At 34.9% G+C, this 24,871-nt stretch overlaps 1 protein-coding gene and 1 long non-coding RNA gene across 6 annotated transcripts; both read right to left on the bottom strand.

Moving 5' to 3' along the window:
• Positions 1–14,013: 14,013 nt before the first annotated feature.
• LOC132044291 (uncharacterized) lies at positions 14,014–18,461 on the bottom strand. Its single transcript, XR_009412098.1, has 2 exons — positions 18,329–18,461; positions 14,014–14,289 (listed from the first exon to the last, which is right to left on the bottom strand). It is a non-coding gene; the product is annotated as an uncharacterized LOC132044291 (long non-coding RNA).
• Positions 18,462–19,356: 895 nt separating this feature from the next.
• LOC132044290 (wax ester synthase/diacylglycerol acyltransferase 11-like) lies at positions 19,357–23,254 on the bottom strand. 5 transcript variants are annotated; one of them, XM_059434778.1, is made up of 7 exons: positions 23,158–23,254; positions 22,946–23,124; positions 20,944–21,010; positions 20,489–20,577; positions 20,087–20,296; positions 19,819–19,956; positions 19,357–19,676 (listed from the first exon to the last, which is right to left on the bottom strand). In XM_059434778.1, the coding sequence occupies exons 1-7, from the start codon at positions 23,210–23,212 to the stop codon at positions 19,512–19,514; spliced, it is 903 nt and encodes a 300-aa protein (XP_059290761.1). In that variant the 5' UTR covers positions 23,213–23,254; the 3' UTR covers positions 19,357–19,511. The 5 variants fall into 5 exon arrangements, with proteins under 5 accessions (XP_059290761.1, XP_059290762.1, XP_059290760.1 ...); XM_059434779.1 differs by having other exon boundaries at positions 20,489–20,574; XM_059434777.1 differs by lacking the exons at positions 22,946–23,124; positions 23,158–23,254 and adding an exon at positions 21,174–21,814 and having other exon boundaries at positions 19,357–19,624.
• Between the last annotated feature and the right edge of the window lie 1,617 nt (positions 23,255–24,871).

The following is a 24,871-nucleotide window of genomic DNA, read 5'->3' as shown; positions in this document are numbered from 1 at the left end:
CCATGCTTTACATGCTCAATACATATTCCGTACTGACCCCCCTTTCTTCGGGGGGGTCGCATTTCATGCCCGCAGGTGCAGACGATCGTTCTGGCGACCCGCCAGTTTAGGACATCCATTCTGCTGTCTTGGAGTGCTCCCTTGTCCTGGAGCCTACACTGTGGTACAGACTCTTTTGTTGTATATATGTACGTCTATTCGGGGGTACGGCGGGGCCCTGTCCCGTCATATGCTACTGTTGTTACTTTAGAGGTCTGTAGACATACATGTGGGTTGTGATTAGTTACCGTTCAGTTGCGTTCGTGTGATTTATGTTTTGGGCGATCCCATTCGCCGTGGCAGCCTTATCGGCTCGCGATTGTATATATGTTTGGGATGTTGCACATTATTTATATATAAGTTCTTTATTATGTAAGTTGTGAATGACTATAGCAACAGGCGTATACGAGTGCCCAGCTCGGGCACTAGTCACGGCCTACGGGGTTGGGCCTTGACATTTATCCATAAGAAATTACTATAATAATATCATTTTGACTATTTTACTCCATTTTCAATGTTTTTATTAGTACAATGGTAAAAATATGGAATTAATAATACTCAAACATATTATTAATGTCCTTTAATTTTATAGGTGGATCACCCTGTACCTCTAAGTAAACTGTGATTAAAGCTTCGGGGAAATTGCCCATATTCTAACGGACTTCAAATTTTAACTTTCAACAAACCTTTGTCTACTTCTTAATCACAACTGGCTATACTTCCAACCTTGATGTATGACTAACGCTTGACTCAAATACTTTATGACGCGGCCTACTTTGCACGATTAGTGCTTCTAATCTTACTCTGAAAAATGGACGGAGGGAGTAAATGCTTACCCTTTTTTTGCTAAATTATATAGAGATTCTATATATAATAATTCAAGCTTACCAAAAATCCTAATACAAAGTTCTAAATTTGATTTGAGCATAAAAATGGATTAAGAGGCTAAAAGGAGAAACAATATACCAACTATTTTGTAAGATCATGGGCCATCTCAAGCTTATTATTGGGGAGTTAGAAGGAAATTTTATTTCACGTGGTATGTGATTTTAATATAGTATTTTAAAATATCGTTATAATTTATAAAATAATAATAAATCAAATTTCTATTTATAAGTTACAAAAAGTTTAAGTAATCAAGTAAAGTCCTACTAAAAGTTTGTTAATTTATTATCTTGAGATGTCACCAATATTCTTAGGTCTATCTCAAGTTTGTATTGATTTAGGTTAACCATTAGTAATTCAAACTAAAATTCAATATATCATATTGAAAACAAAATATAAGTAGTTCAAAATTATTATTTGGATTATAGGTAAAATACTAAATAAAAAAGTTATAGTAAACCAATGCCTACAAGAGGATAATAGGGATTGTGAGAGGATATTTATGATTTCGATTAAATTGTAAAATAAATAATTAAATAATGCTAAAAGTTATGGTATCAAATTTAGATAATGAACTAAGCTTATATATTGGTTTGTTTTTTCCTAAGTATTAACTATTATAACCTGTCGAGGTGCTAAATATGCTAGCATTCGCTCATGTAAGCTTTATAATATCATTATATTTTACAACAACTTGCATATTGAAATTGTTCAATAAACATGTATATTCATGATTACGTTTACCAACTGACCGCGCATCGCGCGGGTATGTATACTAGTTATATTTAAAGAAGAAAGGAAGAATTATTGGGCGTAGACAATTTTTTTTTCTTTTTTGAGTAGACAAATTTCAACCATACAAGGAAGCTCTCATTAAAAGCACAACTGTCTTGATAATTTAGTTTTGGGAAAGTTATGGTTTAGAAATATTGCATCTTATTAGTTATTGCCAAATTGGCTGCTACCTCCTTCGTTTCAACATAGTTATCGTTATTTATTTACACACGCACTTAAGAAAACATTAATAAGGGGTAGTATTTTGACTATTTTATCCATAAGAAATTACTATAATAATATCATTTTGACTATTTTACTCCATTTTCAATGTTGTTATTAATGCAAATGGTAAATTGGGAAAAAACCTACTTACTTATATCTTGGTTTGTTAAAATGGCAAGTATATTTAGATGTATAATTTTAGTAAGGACGACAAGTAATTTGAGATGGAGGAAATATCTATATGCTCTGCCTTTTTTTCCGGTGGAAATGATGGGAAAATGTACATATCAACAGTTAGTGCATATGCACTAGTTATTTTGAGCTCAGGTCTTAGTTGAAAATAGTTATCTAGTGTCATACTCCCTCCGTCCCAAAATAAGTGACATCTTAGCAAAAATACGCCCATTAAGAAATCAATAAACACGATGTTTAGTCTACTAAGCTACCTCAATTTATTAATATAGATGTTTTTAATAATGGAGTAATATTAAAGAGGACTATTTCTTTAATGTTAAGGATATAGTTGGAATCACTTGCCAATTTTAGTCTTGAATTCCTCAGGTGACGACACTTATTTTGAAGTCACCCATTGTTGCCAGGAAGCAAATCAGGTAGCTGATGGTTTGGCTAAAAATGCTACAATGTTGGATGAGACTTGCTTGTACTATCACTGGAGGGATATGCCTAAAACTTCTATAGACTCATTTCATCTTGACAACATGCATATACCTAGTGTTAGAATTAGGTATGACAAGGCTAACTATTTTGTAAGTTGAAACTTTTGTGGGCTTTAGGCTATTCATGGACTGTGTTAGCCTTTTTTGCTTGATGGCATTGCCTGACTGATGTAATGCTATTATTCAATAAATGAAACATCCATCCTATTTGGGGGTTATTGAAAAAAAAAAATACATCAGAAATAAAAGATGGTGAGACAGACCTACATTTCAATCGACCTAGACATAGAAACAATCGTCCTAGCTAAAGCGTAAGCAGCTTGATTAATTGATTTTTCAATTAGAGAAACAGATACTAATGAAAACCTTTCATTAGTGTCTTACAATCATAAACAAGAGAATCAAAATAAGAATTATTGGAAATGTTTCCTTTGAACGCTTGATGAACTAGCTGATTATCTGTCTCAATCACCATAAGACTATTAGGAAAGCCGCTCTTCAACCAGCCAAAAGAGCTTCCCCAACGCCCATAATGACGAGACAAAGTTGCCCAAAATGTAGGCAATTGTGGACTGTGCAAATTAAATATAGATTCACGTGCCCTAATAAGTTAACCAAATTCTTTGCAAATTAAGTGAAACAATATTGGCATTAAATTTAAGCTGCGAGATCATGATAGTCTTGGTTTTTATTTTTTTCTTCCAATCTTATCTTTATATTGCATAATTCGTGAAGTTAGCTAGGGAGCCACAATTCAACATAACCACGAAACTTCCCAACTAAATGTCACGTTTGGAATAATGACAATTAGCTCCTAATTTTTTGAATTTTTACTTTGGAACTACATTAATGCAATGCTAAAAGTTAACAATACACCTTTAATTTGTGCAAGTTTGTCATGAAAGTAATCCAATTTGCTTGTGTGCTAGGCGTTTGATTAATTATATTAGAGATGCTAAGGCAGTATTTTTCTTAAAACTAGTTATCGACGCGTGCGTGGTTCAGCCACTATAGCTGTTCGGAACCCACAAACCATTCCAACCGAGGGTCAGAATTTCTTCGAATATGTTCTTGAATTCATTCGAGTTGCATGTGCATCTCATTTCAAATAATACAAATGGTATAAAACATAATTAAACTTGAGTTTAACGAGAAACAAAGTACAACCCAAAATTAATGAATAGTAAGCCTATTTATGACTTGATTGTTGAATGACAAATGATTATATATTCTCTAATCCTGAAAATTAAAATTTACTTAAATAGATACTCCTATAATGTATAAATAATAAAGAGCATAGCGGAATATAATTAAAAGCTATTCCCTATAAGTAGTAGATTAACATTATATAATTTTAAAAATAATTTAATGAAAATTACATACAGAAGAGTCTAATAATAAAATAATTGGAAAAAAGAAATTTCTGAAAGAGCCAAATGTATCTAAAGAATGATCAACATCCCAAAGGGGTCGATCTAAAGTTCGAATGGTAATTATGTCCTAGAAAAGAGTCAAATGGTGATCACAAAACTCCCAGATGATTAATTCAATGGCGTTCTTGTTGTGAAAGGGGTTCTATCAAAACTTTAAAGAAGGAGAAAAATTTAGGAATGTGTATATGTGTAGTTAGAGCATCTCAATTCCAGCAGTACCACAAAAATTATGAGGAGAAGAATTAATATCCTAACTTCTGAAGGAGAAGAGAAGCGTCAATGAAAATTGGATTCATGTAACATGAGAAAGATTTCTCATTCCTTAGCCGGAAAGATATGTGGCCATGAAAGAGGGATTAAGTGGAACAAAATTGACTGGGTGGTAGAGTCGTGGAAACACTTGTTTCTTCCATATTTTGGACCTAAGTTTTTTCTTGGCGTTTCCTAGCTCTTAATCAAATTACATTTAATTGGAGAGGTATTATATTTAGAGGTGGCAATTTGAGCCCATATTTAAAAAATTAGCCCATTTTACCTACATGTTAGTGAGTTGGGTCGCTCATATTTCAGGTGGGTAAATATTGGCTTCAAGTCTTTCTTTAACCCATAAAAATATGGGCAAATATGAGTATCCATATAAGAACACACTAGACCCAATAATTTATATTAAAAAAATGGTCATTTTTTTCTGCTCAAGTACCACGACTAATTACAGAGCTTTTAAAAAATTCAGACGAAAAAATAAAAAGACATTTAAACTCATTGATAGTTCAAAGGAAAATTCTTTCTAACAAGCTATTGAAAAATGATTGGGCCTTTGTGGCAGATGTTGCCGAACGATTCACCAAGGTAAGGGAGCTTTTAAGGGCAAATAGGAAATAATAGAGTAACAATTTGGCATAAAAATTACTACTAAAAGAAAGGTTGAAGTGACTTTCACTTTATAGAATCTGAAAAAAGGATATGAAAAGTTTAGCTAGCTGATTAAAGTCCGGAATCAAAATAACCCAATAAAAAGAGACTTGAACCAAAATACCCCAAAAAAAAGAGGTACAAAAGTACCTTTAACGTAATAAAATACTGCGTTAAAGGACTTAACTGTGCCATTACGGTTAAGTCCTTTAACACAGTATTTTACTGCGCTAAAGGATATCCCCTCTCTCCTTTAGCGCAGTAAAATACTGCTCTATAAGACCTTTTTGTTTTGGTTAAACTCTATTTCTTTTACATTTTCACACTTTTTTACGTACTTTAGCCATAGATTAATCATGCTTCGAGACTCCAGAACTTCAATATTTTATATAGAACCCAACTTATTTTTGTGCGATTAATAAGTTAGGCTCAATACATCAAGGATACGCAAAACTTCGGATTGTCGTTTTAGTGGTTGAAAAGTGCTCGAAGTAAGTTTTTGTTTGAAGACTTGTTGTCATTAGCTTTAAGTTATTTATGTTTTAGGGTTTCGTGTTATTTTTAAATTAATGCGTAACTTTATTTCGAATATGTCACGATTTTTTTATTTATTTATTATCAATTTAGGATGTCACACTATAAACAATAATAAAGACTAAGATAATATTTATAAATATAAATAGATAAGCAAAAAATATATAATATTTACTTAAACTGTACAATTTAATTTTATTTACACTATCGTGGATGAGTCCCACATATGGTATGCCTGAAACTATCCTTAGACCTAAGGCTCATACCATCCCACCGCCCTCGTCATCGTCTCCATCCATCTTTTTCCTCTGAATAAGAGGGCGCTCTAAGCCATGATCATCCCTTGCCCTTGCGCCCTTCTGCATAACGTGCTTCTTCTAGGGATCTAGTCCCGCTGGTATGCTCAGACTCTGATGTGCCGTGAATTTCGGCACAATTGATGTCTTTTTACTAGAAGTTTTACTTGTTTTTAAGTGTTTTTATATCGTTTCTTATGTTATTTTGATGTTTTGTAGGGTTGGTTGACTAAGGAACGAAAATGACGAAAATTACTGAAAAAAGGGACAACTTGGAGCTAAAGGACGGTCCGTAACTCAAATTACAAATCGTAACGTGATCCGTAACCTTAGAGGAAATTCCAAAAACATGCTGACGGATTATCAACATGACGGCTCAGAAGGATGGTCTGTAACTCATGTTATGGGCCGTAACGTGGACCGTAATCTGAAGGGAAATTCCAGTAATATGCCTAAGTATTGTCAATATTACGACCAGCAGGACGGTCCGTAACGCAAGTTACGGGGCATAACGTGGGGCGTAATGCATTGTCCACTGAAGACTGAAGCCGAGATCCGCTGGAAGATACGAATCGTAACCTGTGTTACGGTCCGTCGAAAGAAGCCGTAACGGTTGACCTAATAGCAAGCTGACAAAGGACGGATCGTAACACGTGTTACGATCCGTAACGATGCCGCGAAGGGTGTTTTTATCTAGAACTTTGGCGCGTTTTCTGGTCTTATAAATAGTTAAGTTTAGGTTTTTTTAGCCATTATTCATTAACTGTTGAGCATTAACTCTTAGCCTTGGATATTTGTGAAGTTGTTGGAGCATTTAAGGCCTCAACTTCATCCTTAGTTCACATTTATTACCATTGTAAGTACATTATGTCATCTTTTAAGCTTTCTTTGTTGAACAAAAGTATGAGTAGCTAATTTTAATTCTAAGGTTGTGGACCCCATGATGGGTATTATGTGAATGTGTTTCTACTATTGATATATGCATAATGGTTGTTGGTGTTTATTCAATCTTTGTGTTTTAGTGTTGGGTAATGATTGCAAGCTTTAGCTTAAGCCATTATTCTAAATTTTCTTGGAAAAGTGAGTTAGCATTGGTAAAGATTGAATAACAATGACTCGGGGTGTTAACCCCATTTAATAGACTAACTTAGGAATAAGAACAAGTCTAATTGGCATTGTTGATCATTCTTCGATATCAACTCTTTTGTATTTGGAAAAATCATAAAGAGGAAATACGCCTAATTGTTGGGAAACATTAGGAAGTCTCTAAGAGATCAAGTACAAATCCTTAGAACAACCATTAGAAGTATATCACATTGAAAGCTGAAGCATAATATTTAATCAAAACGGGGAACACAACCTTAGTCTCTCTCGCATTAGTTACAATTCAAGTCAAAGTATTAGTTTACATTACAAAACAATTATTCCAAACTATTCGGAATAGAATTAAAGCCTTTAAAGACCAGTATCGCATACAATTAGTACCCTTTTCTATCCATATTCCCCATGGGATTCGACCCCAACCTTGTTTGGATTACTATATGTGACAACGTCCGCTTTACGCCACTAATAGGTGTAATTTGAGCGTGTCAGACTCTCAGGCTGATCTGGTTCTGGAAACGAGACCTCATCTTCGTCGGGAGATGCCACCACAGGCGCCGAAGGATGAACCTGAAAAATATAAAAAAAATAGTACCAATTCTTATTTATATTGAATACATTAACGTTTGTTAAATAATCAAACCTGTGTATCTACGGGTGCCTGAGTAGGCTCATGAGTGGGATCCTGAAATAGGTCTGGTGCAGAATATGAAGTAGTCTCATAGACGAGATGCTGAGAGGCTGAAGCTGGAGCGGTGTGTTGTTCGAGGTCCAAATAAAGGTTAAAAAAATTAAAGTAATATTCACCTTATATTGAATAATATTAACTTTTACCAAAAATCTTACCTGTGTAATCTTACATGTGGCTCGACAGTCTCATGAGAAGACACATGTGGCTTGGCAGGCCCATAAGAAAATGCCTGAGTGGGTCGCTCTGGTGGTCCCACTGGCGCCGGATCCTAAAATATGAAAAATTACGAAAAAATAAGTAACATATATATTTAAAATAAGTACTTTAAATAATCAAATAAGTATTTTAAATATTCACCTTATATTGAATAAAATTAGGTTTTACTAAAAATCTTACCTGTGGCTCAACAGTCTCATGAGAAGACACCTTTGACTCGACAGGCCCGTGAGAAAACGCCGGAGTGGGTCGCTCTGGTGGACCCACTAGCATCGAATCCTAAAATATAAAAAATTACGAAATAACAAGTAACATATATATTTAAAATAAGTACTTTAAATAATCAAATAAGTATTTTAAATACTAACCGGGATTAAAAAGTCATCAAAGTCAAGAATCCTGGGATCGTCTAAATTTCTCACTGGCTGCTCATCATCTAATGATAAACGCCTCCCAATCGATGTCATCACGTTCCTCAATGTACACATTCTGGCTCGGCTGAGATAAACGCCCAGGTATCTCCGCAAGTAGGCGCATCAGCGTAAACGTAGGTGACGGTCTAACTGAGCTGCCACTGGCTTGGAACGGCTGCGGATGGACTAGAATGGGAACAACCTCTGGAATGGGAGCGGCCTCATCTGCCTCATCTACTAGATGGTGTCTTCCACCACTACGTACTCTAGCAGCACCGCGTCCTCTACCAGCACCGCGTCCCCCATCAGCGCCACGTCCTCCTCCTCGTACCGCCTGATACTCTCCCTTTGGAGCATGATCATCCATGCGCCTAATCTCTCCTGCTTGCCAGATATCGTCCTCGGATATCCGTACCATCTCCGCAGCAAGCCCGCAACCGGGGTTAGACATATGCTCTAACCCCAATATGCGCACGCGCTGTACGGTCAACAGCTGCATTTGTGTTCAACAGTAAGAAATAGTTATTTTTAGAACGTAATAATTAATACAATTAAATACCAACGCCTCGTACCGGCCCGCGAGTGTTGCGTATCCTACATCCATTGCGGGAAGCTGGGTTGCCAATCAATTGGCATGTGATCCCATGATACCAGTGCATGTAATCCATAATGGGAGTTACATGACCGACCTCCGCTAAAGTCCCCAACCTGTCCTGCCAACGCTGGAGCTGGACACCCATAAAAGCAAAAAAATGCATCATCGATGACCGCTCGATCGTCCCGCTGGTAGTGCCGGAGCTCATGACGAAGTCGGGGGGTATATTCTGTGTATGCCCAAACTGTCGTAAGACGAGCTCGGGCATGTGGTCCTCAATGATGTCTAGGTGTATCAATGGACACCGCGACCTTCACACGGCCTGACCAGCCTTGCAAAAGGCTGGCAATCCAACCAAAATAGCAGCGTACGGCATCTATATAAATAGCTGCATAAAATATAGATACAAATTAGTGATCACCAAGTAGAAAAGACATTTAATTAAATTAATAGTGTAAAGTTAAATAGTTTTACTGCATCATCCGTTATCTGATCAAGCTGGTCTCGGAATGGAAGAATACTGTGGTGCATATCCACATCCCGGTCAAACCCTACCGTCCACCTCCTCGCATAAGGCATGTAATTACCGAGGTGATGCCTAGGTACAGGCTGAAAAGGCAGCATCCTTTCCCACGCCCATAACTGAAAGCGATATTAGAAAATATAATTTTTTTAGTCGTCGTTTCAAGTGGTTTGTTTACATTAAAGGAACACACACTTAAAATATTACCTAGAAAAGAGCAAAAAATCCACATACACCGCTGATATGGTTAATAGACGCTCGGCATAGGCATCGGTAGAGGTACACCAAAACAGCACGGCCCCAGCTATAGTCTCCCAAGCGGTCCAGATGCTATAAAAAGATCAAATATCGTAAGCTGACATAGGCATCCGATGTGTTCGAGAACAAGATGCCCCTGAATATAATGAGCAGATGTAAATGGGCATGACGATCAACAACGTCCTGAGGAGTGCTATCGTCAATAGGAGGCTCTGCTAGCAAATAAGTGCAGAGTGCACTAATCTGCACCCGACTCAATCTTGAGATATGGGCCGCGACACCGAGCATGAAGTGGGTGAGCCTAGTCAACTCTGACACCCATGTCCTACCAGGAGGAGGCTCATACCGATTATATAATAGCTCTCCATCTACCCGCAATCCAAACAAGACCTCCACATCCTGAAGTGTAATCGTGGCCTCACCAGTGCGTAGATGGAAGGTATGTGTCTCCGGCCTCCACCGTTCAACCATGGCCGTAATGAGCACCTAATCATGTTGTACCCGATCAACGGACATGCAACCATAGATACCGCCCCAAAACAATATCTCTAAGACGCGCGGGTGAAGGGAGCGCTCCCGTAAAAGAGTCCACGCTCTCTGCAGCCTACGGGGACGGAGCCTAGTCGCTATCGCTATAACACCAGTCCATAATAACTCGGACCTATGATTGTCTTGCAAAGAAAGTACTGATCTATCATTATTCCCCGGGTGAACATTCGGATCCATGAAAGTGTCGTGTCTGTAGAAGCTAAGTTATTCATTATTCTTGAAATTATATGAACTAATTAATCATTTATAGGGAATATGTGAATTATGATGATTATGTTGTATTACATTTTATGAATGATTATATTTAATTATAACTATTCTCCTAACTACAATTAAAGAAATAACAAACTAATTTATTTAACGATTAACACGGGATAAACAAATAATTAACGTGGGATAAAAAATTTCACAAATAAATAAATTAACAATGCCATAATTAACAAATAATAGGAGATTACTATGTTTTCTCTAATTAAACAAAAAGAATTAAAAAATTAATAATTCATAAACAATTAACAAAATAACAATTCATAATCAACAATTAACAACTAACAAATTAACAATGACATAATTAACAAATAATAGTAGATTACTCTATTTTTCTAATTAAACAAGTCATAAACAATTAAAAAATTAACAATTCATAAACAATTAGAAAATTAACAATTCATAATCAATTAAAAAATAATAAATTAACCACAAAAAAAGTGGCGAAACGTGCAGTAGCCGAATAGCCTAAAAAATGCAAAAAATGCAAAAAAAACAAAAAAAAAACAATGATTTTCCGAAATTCAAGACTATGAAACGTTAAACATGCTTAGGATTATAATATATTTAACAAAATAATTAAAAAGTTCATAGTAGAATACCTTGATCGAAGCTTGTTGTAGGGTTGTTTTAATTGAGTTGGATGTCGCTTTTTTCCAAAATTCGACCTTAGAATCTTGCTCCTTGACTTGAATATACCGAGAATCTAAACTTTCCAAATGAAATTTGAATAGAAAATGACGTTTTTGGAAGTGGGCCCGACCTTTTTTCTCCTTCAATGGCGTTTAATTTTATTTTTTTAACTGTTGGGAGGGACCAGTGGTGGAGCCCGATGGTTTTATGTTGGGGTCCTTGATATGATTCTCATTGGCTCAAGTGCATTTATAGAGCCTATGATTCGTGGTGGAGCTCAACTTAGAGTCTATGATCTTCATTGGAGCTTATTCACCACATTTGGAGCGTTTCAAAGGGCCTCGAGTGTGTGTTTCCACACTAATGAGTCTTTTTTTTTTTTTTTTTTTATAAAATATAAACTTATATGTCAAGTTTTATATTTAAAATTTTTGAAATCATGGTTTGAAACCATGAGATGAAATGCATGTCCACACGATGATTTCATCTCATGGTTTCAAACCATGATTTCAAACCGCATGTCCAAATGCCTAGTAAGTTTAAGATGTGAGATCATAGCCTTTGTTGTGCCGTTTCTCTATGGCAGTTGGAGAAATTACTACTCCCTCTGGCCCAATCCTCAACATCTCAAGGCGGCTTTTGAAAAATGAAAAAGAAAAACGTGAATTAATAAGTGAATCGAAATCTTTGCAAATTCAGTGAAACAACAATGGGCATTGAATTTAAGAGGTGAGATCATAGTCTTTGTGAGCTTAGCTTTATATTGCATAATTCGAAAGGTAAGCTAGGGAGCCACAATTGAATTGAATAAACTTCCCAACTAAAAGTTACGTTACGGAGTAATGTTGATTAGCTCCCAAATTTTGAATGGTCAATTTCGAACTACTTTAATGCGATGCTAAAATTTACAAACACACGTTTAATTTGTGCAAGTTTGTGATGAGAGACATCCAATTTTCTTATTCGCTTGTGTGCTAGACGTTTGATTAATTATAAGGAGGATGGTCTTTACATCCTCTAACAGCCTCTTATGTTTGGACTTTGAATCAAAATCGTCCCTATTCTTTAACCTAGAGCACTAATAGTCGTTATTTAACCATGCAGAAGCAGTGCACTTTTGTTTCAAACTAACTATTTGCGTCAAAAACTAACGATTTGCGTCAAAGAACCATCCAGTTCAACCTGTCATTCTTTCGGACCTGTGGGGATACTATAAATAACTTTAGTTATCATGTTGTTTGATGATTCAAGTGGAAATTTTGAAGAGTATTTGGAATTGGAATTTTGGGTCCGAAAATCAAGTTCGTTGAGGATTTGTTGGTAAAATTGGTTGGATATTATACTTGTTTGCTGAAAATCAAGAATGCAAAACTGATTTGATTAAAAATCCTTTGAGGAGTGACTGTTTGAAGTACATCTTATGAACATTACACTGATTTGATATTGGATTAAGCAGAGTTGAAGAGCATTTCAAGACTCATTTGCAGTTTGGCCGTGAATCTGAAATTTCGAATTTCAACAGAGTGTTTGAGTGCGAAAATCTGGGGTATTATTGAATTCCTGAATTTAGTTACTACTATCCAAATTAGTGAAGAGAGGAAAAAAAAAAAAAAGAAGCTGAAAACTCAATTGAGTTCAAGACCTTGAAAATCAGATTTATTTGACTGAGATCCAAAAGAACTGGGGTTCACACCAACAGTTTAGTTAGTTTTTGATGAAAGCCATTAGTTTGAACCAAAAATGCACTAAATTACATAGTTAAAGCACATCTACAGGGAGGCGAACTTGGTGGCACACCAGTTGGCTGAAATCGGAGCAAATGAAGAAACTGATGAACTGATTGGAGAATCTATTTTTTGGGATACTTCCCTCCCCCTGTGTATGTTATTTCCATGTTAAACAAAGACAATTTAGAAATAGTATCATTTAGATCTATCTCAGTTATGCACCTTAGAAATACCACGTTTAGATCTATTTCAAATTTGTATTCCGCAAGCACTTTAATTTCAGTTATAAAATCTTTGTTTCAGCAAAAAAAAGAGAAAAAAAAAAAAAAAGGACAATTAGTGTTCTAGACTGTTTTGGGCCTTTTCTCGTGCTAAATTCATGTGCTATTAAGTGACCCAAAATCTTGACAAGTTAAGTGAAAGAAGAAATTGCACGTTTTCCCCTTTAAATGGGTTGGTTTTGAAATTTGCCCTTCGATAATCGAACTTATACCCCGCGTAGGGATCTAGTAGCTCAGTTGGTTGGCTACCTGAATTTTTCACCTTGTTGGTGAGGGTTTGAATCCTCATGTTGTAATCCCCTCCCCCATTTTCACTTTCCCTACCTTTCTTTAAAGAAAAAAATCACGCGGTGCATAACTTATGAGTTATTATGACGAGAAAATATAATTTTGTGTCCCGCGAAAAAATTAGTTATTAAGAGGGACAAAAATTAAAGACCAACACAAAATAGGGGCATAAGTGCCATTGACCATAAGTAATATGATAATGGGCATTAAATTTAAGATGTGAGATTATAATCATTTTCTTTTTCTCTTCCAATTTTATCTGTATATTTATTGCATAATCCAAAAGTTAGCTAAGGAGTCGCGATTTAACTAAATAGACTTCCCACTAAACATGTCACGTCTGGAATAATGTAGTTAGCTCCTAAATTTTTGAATGGTACCTACGCATTCAATTAGCTTATTCGCTTGCGTGCCAAGTGTTTGATTAATTATAAGGGGCGGGTCATTACATGCTCTGAAAGACTTCAAAATAGAATTGTATTACTATTAAGGATAAAATTGAGGGGAACTGAGAACAAGGTAGTGTTACATGATGCGTCAAAAGATTATACTTTTTATGACAAAAAAAATTCTCCCTCTAGATATATCATTAAATAGCACGTTTGCCAAGTATTTGCGAAATTTAAAATTATTTTTTAATGAAATACTTATTTTAGAGCGTTAAAGTATTTATCCCATTTATCAGTCCTAAAGAGATTTTTTTTTTGCTTAAACGGAAGGATTTTATTTATATATTAAGGTTCGTCCGTAGACATACATAAAAGAACTGATCTATATGAAACAGTTCCACAAGCATCTCTATCAAGAGTAGTAGTTACAAAAGAAGGAGATGCTTCAAAAATATAAGGATTGTTTCTTTACATATAAGGTCCCATAGACTTCCTTCCGTATTCCGCCAGCAGATCTGCAACCATATTAGTTTCCTGGGGGGTGTGGTGCAGCGGCGGGTTCCCCAGTTGAAGTAGAAGTGACCTGCTGTCATACCCTATTTTAACCTAAGTCAAAATAGTTTACAACATCCGGGTAATTCCGGGGTTATTTAAAGTTAAGAGTCGCCACCTAATTATTTACGGTGAATTAGGACACCTAAAGTTATTAAAGTATTTATCTAAAGTTAATTTTTATTTTAAAGTCTACGAAACCAAAAGATCTGAGTAAGGGTTCTACTAATCTAGAGGGAAGGTATTAGGCATCCTCTAAATTCCATTAATAATGGTTAATCCGACCGGACTCAAATTTAATTAGGCTAAATGTAAATATTATAGGAAAGAAAATAGTTTCGTAAATATTACTAGAGTTTAAAAGAAAATATGCTATTTAAGATAATACTTGTAAATATAGTCAAGGTTTTAAATGAAGGTATAATAATGTTGCTTAAAATAACGCCTGTTGGACAACATAATAATTTGCGTAAAAGAAGGTTCTAAATATTAAATGAGATTTAAAGATATTGCTAAGGCCTTAAATGAAAAATATAGTAATGTTAAAAATGAGATTTGTAGAAAATAGGATAATTTGCCCATGAATAATAGCCTTTAAAAGGTGATTTGACAAATGTGATCTTTACATAAAAAATGATATTATATGAGTATGATGAAGTAGAAATGCTTAGACTTATATTCTTAAATATGATAAAAAGGCCGTGAATTTCTTTCCATTTTTTTTTATCACTCTTATTTAGCGTTATTTAGACTAAAACGTGTATGATTGGAAAATGTATTCATAAAATATACTTGAATTTATATTTGTGTGTTAGTGATGTTTTGAAATTGCTAATACAGTAAGAATGGAAACATGATCTTAATTCAAAATATGTGCTTATGGCTTCGTCCTTGAAAATCAATGGCTTTAATATAGATAAATGTTATAAGTACTATAGATAATTTAATATAAAAGAAGAACATGAAACTAGGGAATTAAATTTTAGTTCTTCCTAACTACCCACAACTAAAACTAAACCTACCGATTCATCTAAGGTTCATCTAAATTAAGAAAATAAAACAAAATAAGGAGTTAGTCATGGAATAAAAATTAAATGCACAAAAATAGAATAGAAGGGCCAATAAGTTAAATGGGCTCAGCCCATTTTTTAGGACTGCTGCTGCTGTTGTTTTTCTTTTCTTATTGGGCTTTGACCCAGAGCTTCATTTTTATTCCCTTGGCTGCAGACAGAACTGGACAGAGGGGGAATAATATTTTCGTTGGGCCTTGGCCCAACACCGAATGCGGAAGACGAGTCCTTCGGACTCGTATGCGAAGGTCATGCATAAAATAAAAGGAAAAGGATTAGTATACAATCGATGGATGATGTTAAACATGTAAAAATATAAACTCAAACAAATCAGCAGATCATGTATATGTTTATTTGAAGTATACCTCATGTACACACACTCATAGGATGTATAGAAGGAAGAAATGGACAGCAAGGGATAGTGACGCGAAGTATCACAGAAACTAAGGCACAACGTTTGCCAACAGAATTGATAACAACACTTATGTCAAAAAGAAGAGCTCGCGACAGACCAAGTTGGCAATGCATGGCACATTATTTGGAGTACAAGAATGTCTCGACCAGTTAGAACTACTGAGAAACACAACTAGTGGCAACTGACGCAGTCAAGCAGCGACCATAGGCATCAGTGGTTATAAGAAATAAATAAGACCAGCCTTTTAGCGAAGCAATAACTAATTCTCATCAAAGATAACCATTTTCACTAGCAATATATGTATCAAACAACAGCCCTTCTTTAGTCGAGTTTGTATTCTGTCCCTTTAAAGTTCAGCAGCAATAACCAACTATAACAGCAAACTCATCGGGTGTAACAACCAAGATAGCAACCAATTGTTTATGAGGAATTTTGTATTATCTAATGAACTAGAATGTTTAGCAAGCTAATGTTTCGTACATCACATTCAAATAAGGAGAAACTAAGCATTTAAACCTTCGAAACTTTCCAGACTATACTAATAATCAACCTCTAATAAACGAATGTGGTCATTTCAAGAAAAGCTGAATCTGGGCAAAGGTAAAACAGATTTCAAACCAGAATAGACACTTATTCTTATAAAGATCTTCATTTAAACTCAAAACAATATTCTGAGATTCCCCGAAATGCCGAATGAAAAGAAACATAAGCTATAACAGGGTAGAGTGACAGTTTCAATCATAGAACAACTTATCGGGCAACAACATGATTCAAACAAGATTTTCGCATATTTAATCTTTATCTATGGTATCACCTACCTATCATGGGAATCGTTTGTCATGATCCCAGATTAACAAGACTGATAACAAGATCACCAATGACATACGAACTTAGCAGCCAGATTTGAAGATTTAAATTAGGCCATTCATCAGTTATAGCAGCTATGCGAAATAAGAGATGCAAACATGCCTTTTGAATCATAACAGGTCGCAACAACATTAGAACATGATTTTCTATACTAACAAAATTCTAACAAACAATAATCACAGTTACCAGACAACTACATCAACTATGTAAACAGCAGACTGACACGATTCACACTTCATCCTATTTAACCAACCAACTCGCGATAACTATCTAAATAAGCGAACATTAGCAAAATTAACATTAATCATATTTCAACTAAACAACTTATCACGACCGTCTATGAGAGCAATAAAACCAAGTTGACCTTAATCACGTTCTAACCAAACGGATTACCACACCTATTTAAACAACACAGATACGTACGAATCCTATCAAACTACTAATTAGAATTAGATTGACTAATAACAGAATATATGTGAACGACCTAAACTGTTTGAAACGACAGATATGTGTAAACACATAAATACCTATTAAATTATTAAAAGCTGAAATGGGACTAGTTAAAGAAGGATTGTTTACCTTCTGTTGGTGCAGTGAATCGGGGTGCGAAGCCGCGGATCTATCCTCGACTCCAAGGTAAAAGTCGAATTGACAAGCGTAAATAATTTAACACTCCAAAAATGAGCGTTTCAAGATGTAGTGAAAATAGATGTATTTCAAATGGGGTTTGAGGCGACTGATCGAACTTGGAACAGAGTAGAATTAGAACAGGCTAAGACTTAAAATAGTAGTGAAAAGGTGAGACGTTGAGTACGATGAAGTATTATGTTCTGATCGTTTTTTTTCGCTATGGACTTAAGGTCCTTTTTATAGGTGAAGTAACTAGGGTTTCGAGGTTTTTGAATTCACGATTTTTGGCTCCAAACAAAGTTAAAGGAGCCGTTTGAAATCAAGAATCGAATCTTTAAAGATACTGATTTCGCTGAGATTTCTGAAAAGGGGTGTCTCGTCCTTTTAAATTCACCTTTGGCTGAATCTTGTGGTTGAAAGAGAGGAGCGAGGGTAATACAATTTCTTGCACAAAAATGGCAGGGGAAAGCTCTGTTCATGGTGAAAGAGGGACTGACATATGCTAAAACTGGAGGAAGACGACGAGAGGGAGAGCAGAGGGAAAGAGAAAGAAAGAGAGAGAGACGGCTGAAGTGAAAGTGAAAGGAACCCTAATGAAATTAAAGATAAGTGGGCCGGGTCTGATGTAATGTTGCTGGGCTGAAGAATTTGGATTGGGCTCTGTTGGGGCTACTAAAATCTGGCCGAGAATTGGGCCGTTTGTTTGGCTGTGTTTGGCTTTGAAGGAATTAATTTGTACCATATGTATTAAGGGATGACCATTAGTAATTGATATACTATAAAAGTAATTCGCATATGGAAAATAAAGTACTAATGTTTCAAAGTTATTTAGGATATGATATCGACTCATGGTTAATTTAATAAGTACGAAAATAACGCGCTGACAATCAGTTATTAGAAAGAGGTGTAAGATGATAGAAAAAATATATTTTCGAGCTAGTAATCCTAAAAATGGTGAAAATTATAATAAAGGGACAATAATGATAATAGTAATAGCGTAGTAATAAAAATATTTAGATTGTCAATAAAAATTGGAAGCCCAAGGAACTAAATCGGGATAAATGAGGGACAAAATTGGGTGTCAACACCTGCAATCAGTGAAGATATTTGAGTGTAATAAAGTATTACCATTCATAGAGTTTAATAATACCTGCGAATCAGTCTCTACCAATAATGGCAAGAGATTTTTTGATCGAGCTAATTTTAGCCCAAGTAGCAATGCTAGCAATTCTGCATGAAGAGCAGATCCAACTTTTATTTTGCAATGTATAACCCATGATCCACGTTCCTAGATGATCACAGAAGACTCCTCTTGTGCCTCCATTTCCAGAAGTGGACTCAAATGATCCATCGATATTTAACTTTATGAAACCTTCAGGAGGGAGTTTCCATGAAACAGGGACTACCTGCTTTGGAGCAATGTTTGGCTTTGCTAATGCTGGATGGAGGTATTCTAATGCACCCAGTTCTTGTGGGTGACGTCATATAAGTAGTAATTATTTAGTTTAAATATCTACTGATACTAGTTTCAAGTTTGCTTTCCTTTTTCTTTATTGTCGGTTTTATGTTCCATAAGCATAGCGTCTGGGTTAGTTTCTACTTGCAAAATTTCACAAATTTGGTCGACGAACCGATGACTATTATTTGATATGACGCACAAGCCAAATTTTAGAATAAGTACGGAATTCATGGCCTACAAGCCAAAAAAACCTGTTTCTCTGTGTGTTCTTTTATAATCTATAAATTAGTGAAACCTGTTTCTCTGTGTGTTCTTTTATAATCTATAAATTAATGATTTTATTTAGATATTTACATATCATACCCCTAATTTAAATTTGAAATTTGAGGCATTAATGATCAACTTCCAAAACACTAGTATATAAATAAGATGAGTATTCTATCAATAGATGAAATCATGATACCCCATCTAAAGCTTATAATCAAGGATATTGTGGTAGAAAGAGGCCTTTGCCAGGAATAGAAAATGTTTGACAGCATACAAGGTATGTTTGGTTTGCTCTTTTAGTTTAAAAATTATGGCTCAATAGTTGCACTTTTTTTCTTATTAGGAAGTACTTATTTTATTGTTGACAATAATAACATATAAACAAGGATATACAATAATGCTACTTGATAATGATACAACAATATTATATAATCAAATATAATTTTTGCAATACGCTGTACATATCATAAATGTACTCGTTAATCATCACATAAGGACCAAGTTTCAAGTTCTATTGAGGAGATTTCAAATGTGTAGTTAATGAGCTAGTCAACTTTGGTTCTCAATTTTGCGAGTGCAGCCTCTTTGATAAGCATGAATGAATCCACAAAATCATCGCCAAGGTGGTCTGGATCTGGAATTATTCCTTCACCAACTGCTATAGCAAATGTTAACTTCTTGGCATAACTACATGCATGAACCATTAGCCCCTACAATATGCATTATTGTGATCTAAGTAATTTGTTTTTCTTTTCAAACACAAAATTATATATATAGAAGATTCATATAATTGATTTCAACTAATTTGCAACACATGGATAGTTAATTGATCGGTTGATTAAAGAAACTTACTGTGGGATGTCCATAACATGTTGGGGCAAGGAATGCCAATGGATGGCCTGCGCAAGATACTTCTTCAAGCGGTCCGGCTACGTTTGAAAAGGCTAGTGTTGTTTGGGATGGAACTTTTTGAGCAAGTTTTGTCGCACCCTAAGCGTCATGCCAGTGCAAATAAAAAAATTAGGTTTGGGTTCTAACGACAACTAAAAGGAAAGAAAAAGAATCAAAATTCAGAATGTTTCTTGATAATTTTAAGGTGTAAAAATAAAAAATGGAGTACCTTAAAGCCAAAGAATTTGAGGAAAAGCTGTAAAAAGTAAAAGGTGAATTGAGACTCAAGAGAACGCTTCTTTCGTTCCATTGATATATTAGCTTTGTGAATATAACTGAGAGGATTCTCTAATTGGGCAATAGTTAAGGGAATTATGATAAAGCCAAAACAATTTCCTTGTATCACAATGGCATTCTTCTCAACCATTTCAGCTACAGCCTGTCATATATAGTCATGTGAATTTAATCAATTAAGCATATATGACCCGATAATTTTAGATTGCAATAACATAAATTATATATGAATCTTTAAGCAAAATATATATTTCTACATCAATCTTATAAACTTAATAAATAAGCAATCTTGGATGCTTGATTTTCATTTCTAACGTGTAAATGAAGAAATACTTACTTGGACTCCTAATGCTGGTCTAAGATTTATTAGAATAGTAGCTCTGCATCTCATTCGTTCTAGCGAAAACTTCCTCTTCCCTCCAACTTCTTGTTAAGAAGAAACAAATTATTAAAAAATAGATTAGCATGGTTGAGAGCATTTTAACCCCCTTCCCTGCCAAAACAAACCGGGGATTAGTACTCCACTTATTAGAATATCTCCCCACCCCCACCCCCCAACCCACCACCCACAACCCAAAAAAAAAAAAAAAAATTTACGTTGTAACATACAACCACGAATTAAATATATCAATTTCAACCTAAATTCCTTTTTTGTTTATAGGAGTACTTATTTTCAATGTTTTCTTTATACGTATTGATTTTCACGGTTAATGTTTGTGATGAAATACCTATTCCTTGAAGAGATTAAATTCTAACAATTAGTATACATTGAAATTGAGGGGATTAAATTACCGTGTCCTCTTTGGACATAACGAAACAAGGCTGCTTGAGTTATCCCCAGTATAACGTCGTTAACCGTCTAAAATTTACGAGAGAAAGAGGCGAAAAAAGGGAAAGATGGGTCAGAGACAAATAATTAAAGCCAAAACATTGAAACAAAGTTCAAATTAATTAATTAGCAAAAACTCCTAGACTAAAGATTACTGTTCAATCTTGGATTTAAGGTTTATACATATACTTACAGCGTTTGTCACATTCTTTATAAATTTAATGTCATCCAAACTAATAGTCCGATAGATAAATATCTGACGAGTTGACGACTTATCAAAACCTCGTGCAACTGTAAATGGTGATTGAGAATCCTTCAAGAATAGAGCAGTCGCTATAAACAACAAAACATCAACAACTGTATTGAACAAAAGCCTGATGAACAACCAAAACTTCTCAAGATACTGCCATATCAAATACCAAATACTTTTTTTATTGCTTATTGATAAATTCGATTTGTCCTTCGAAGAAGAAGAAGAAACTGGGAGTGTGGGCAAGGAAGTAGGATTTGAACTTTTCCGAAAACAAAAGAGTAAGAGGGATATGAGGGCAATTCCATCCCCAAGAGAATGGTGAAAACGGCAAATAGAAGTTGCCTCCGCATGTGAGGTTTTCACGTTAAGGATGTGAATATCCCGTAGAGGCTTCGACATGTCAATAGTGATCGTGCTTATGTTTGATCTATAATCTTCAACCAACTTGTCGGTATCCATATTATCATCGGCGATTTGGGGCACTATGATATGATCATTTATGTTTACTGTTGTGGAAACCCATCTCATTTTCCGGCTGCCATCACTCTCATCCATAACATGTACGTAACATATTTAAAATTTAGATTTTATGCACTAAGCCAGTAATCTTGTAGTGGTTTTAGTTTTTCACACTACAGGGCTAATTATATTTATAAAAAGGCTTAATGCATATGCAACCCCCTAAACTTGTCCCTTTTTTCTAATTTGGCACCTCAACTAAGTGTTGTTCCTATTGAACCCCTGAACTTGTCCTCAAGTGTGTCTATCAAACCCCCTAAATCTAATTTTTAGTAGAAGCAAAAATTAAATTAGGGAAATGAAGGTGGAGTAATATTTTAGACATGTGGTAAGCTATTCTTTAGGTCATGATATATCGGTTTCTGCTGGTTCTACTCTTCCACTGTCAGCTTAATTAAGAGCTACTCCTTTTCCCCCTCTCAATTGCTGTTAATATTAGCTAAAAGATGGCATAACCAAATTAGAATGTATATTAGCATGTTGCTACATTGAAGATGGAATACTATGTAAGTCAGATTGTGTTTGATAGACACACTTAAGGACGAGGTCAAGGGTTCAATAGGAACAACACTTAGTTGAGGTGCCCAAATGGAAAAATGGGACAAGTTTAGGGGGCTGCATATGCATTAAGCCTTAGAAAAATAAATGCAAGATTAAATTACATCGATATAATTTACGTTGTTGAGTAATATATAAATTAAAGTGAATTAAGTGCCAACTTAAACTACATTAGAATAGCTAGCTGTCTAAAACAACCTAGTACGCTAGTGATCAGGTGATTTCATCGTTACTTAATGATAATTTCCGGGAGAGCAAATTTTTATCATTTCAAATTAAATTATGCTTAACCGAGATAAGACAACGCACCGATCGATCGAATGTTTTACTTTGTACCTCACATAATTTGTCAGTTGTGTGAATCTATTTTTTCCACAAATTAGCGGATTAATAATTTGTGGACACCAAAAGTACGGTAAGATTTCGGTCAACTAATTTATGTGAAACAAAAAAAAACTTCACACAACTTGCATCATTCAGTTGCTATTGAGGGATGCCCGATTCTTAAGAAAGAAAGAATAAAAAGATTAAATAAAACCTTAATTTGGAACTGTATAGTATTAATCTGCCATGCAAAACCATGCAAGATTATGCTTAGTTAGGCAAATATAGTTTGATGTTTCTTTGTTAAGTACCTGCAAACTGGAAAAGCGTAGGTGTTTAAGCAACTTGCGTTGTATTTCAGCTTTCACGGAGTCAACCTCAATTGGTACTTTCCAACCCATGATTGCTACAATGTGAATATTGTAGTTAGGTTCATGGAACATTCGAGAAGCTGGACTTAATAATGCTGTTTCTTCTTCTTCTTCTTCTTCTTCTTCTTCTTCTTCTTTTTCTCCATTTTCTTGCTTTGATGTTCGTATAGGTCTGAGAACCATCATGTTTCCACTGCAGGACTCCATATCTTAGAACAAAAATTAATTGGTCCAGATCACTTGTATAACAACGAAGCAAACATTGGTGATAATTTAAATTAAAGGGTCCAATTATTTAAAGAAGAAAGGACGCTTTATTGGGTGCACATGGTAGTTAGATTTCAACCGTAAAAGAGGAAGCTTTCATTAAATTGGCACAACTGTTTGATTCTCCCTCCTGATTAAAAAGAGTGTCCACTTAACCATTTGCACACCCCTTAAAAAAATACTACCTCCCAGATTAAAAAAATTATTGAGAGAATATAATAGTTTATTTATGGTATAATTGTAATTATGGTAATGTAGTAAATATAGTTCTACTAGAATAGGGTTAACTTGTTAGACTAGGAGAAGAAAGACCGTACTTCTATATAAGAAGGTCATTATGATGAATACATAATAGAAATAATTCTCCCATTATTCTTGTCTCTCTAAATTCTACCAAAATCTTTGCAAACTATGAGTGTGTTTGGTAATGAAGGAAAATGTTTTTCATGGAAAATATTTTTTAGGAAAATAAATGGGTTACTTATTTTCTTGGTTTCTAAGCAAAATATATTATACTAAAAGAATTTGTATATAATCTAGATAAATATTATGGAAGGTGGGGTGGGGAAGGGGTGTTAAGTGGTTGGGATGAGGTCTATGGGGGAGGGGTGAAGATGGGGTGTGCTGGAGGGTGTGGAGGAAACAATCAATGTGGAATGACACCAGGGGCGGAGCCAGGTATAGCCAAGGGGTTCATCCGAACCCCCTTGGGCAAAAAATTACACTGTTTATACATGGTTAAAATAATTTTTTATGTATATTTAGCAGATGTTGAATCTCCTTTGATATCTTCGTGTGTTCACTTATACATATTTTGAACCCTCTAGTAAAAATCCTGGCCCCACTACTGATGATACTTGTGGAACATATTTTCCAACTTCCGCTAGAGAAGTCATATAAAAAAAAAAAAAAAAAAAATAAAAAACTTGTTTTCCTATAAAAAATAAAATTTTGACCAATCAACCATAATCTATGTACGGACACACCCTAAGTGAAGCGATAAGGGTTATTAAATTTAAGACGTCAGATCATAGTCTTCGTTTTCCTTTTCTCTTCCACTTTAACCTTTATATTTATTGCATAATTTCAAAGTTAGCTAGGGAGTCGCGATTCAACTAAATAAACTAATAGACCTCCCAACTAAACATGTCACATCTGAAATAATGTAGATTAGCTCCCAAAATGTTGACTGACTACTTTTGAAAAACATTAATTTTATGTTAAAAGTTACATCAAACGTTTAAATTTTGCAAGTTAGTGATGAAAGGCATCCAATTGTTTATTTGCTTGTGTGCCGGGTGTTTGATTAATTATAAGGGGAGGGTTGTTACAGTCTCTGAAACGCTTCAAATACAATTGTGTTACTGCTAAAGATAAATAGAGGGAAATTGAGTGTGAGGGGGAGAGAGAGAATTAGAAATAGAATTACGTAGTGTTACGTGAAGCTAATGTTGCATGATTATACTTTTTTTGACAAAAGAATTCTTCCTTTAGGTATATCATTAGATAGCATGTTCAGTAAGTTTTTGTGAAATTAAGAATGTTTATTTTGTTGATAAAATATTTTGGAGAATTAAAGTATTTAACGAATTTGGTCGG

This window comes from Lycium ferocissimum, unplaced genomic scaffold (genome assembly GCF_029784015.1).
Source record: "Lycium ferocissimum isolate CSIRO_LF1 unplaced genomic scaffold, AGI_CSIRO_Lferr_CH_V1 ctg4132, whole genome shotgun sequence".
Lineage (NCBI taxonomy): Eukaryota > Viridiplantae > Streptophyta > Magnoliopsida > Solanales > Solanaceae > Lycium > Lycium ferocissimum.
This window is presented reverse-complemented; position numbering and strand designations above follow the sequence as displayed.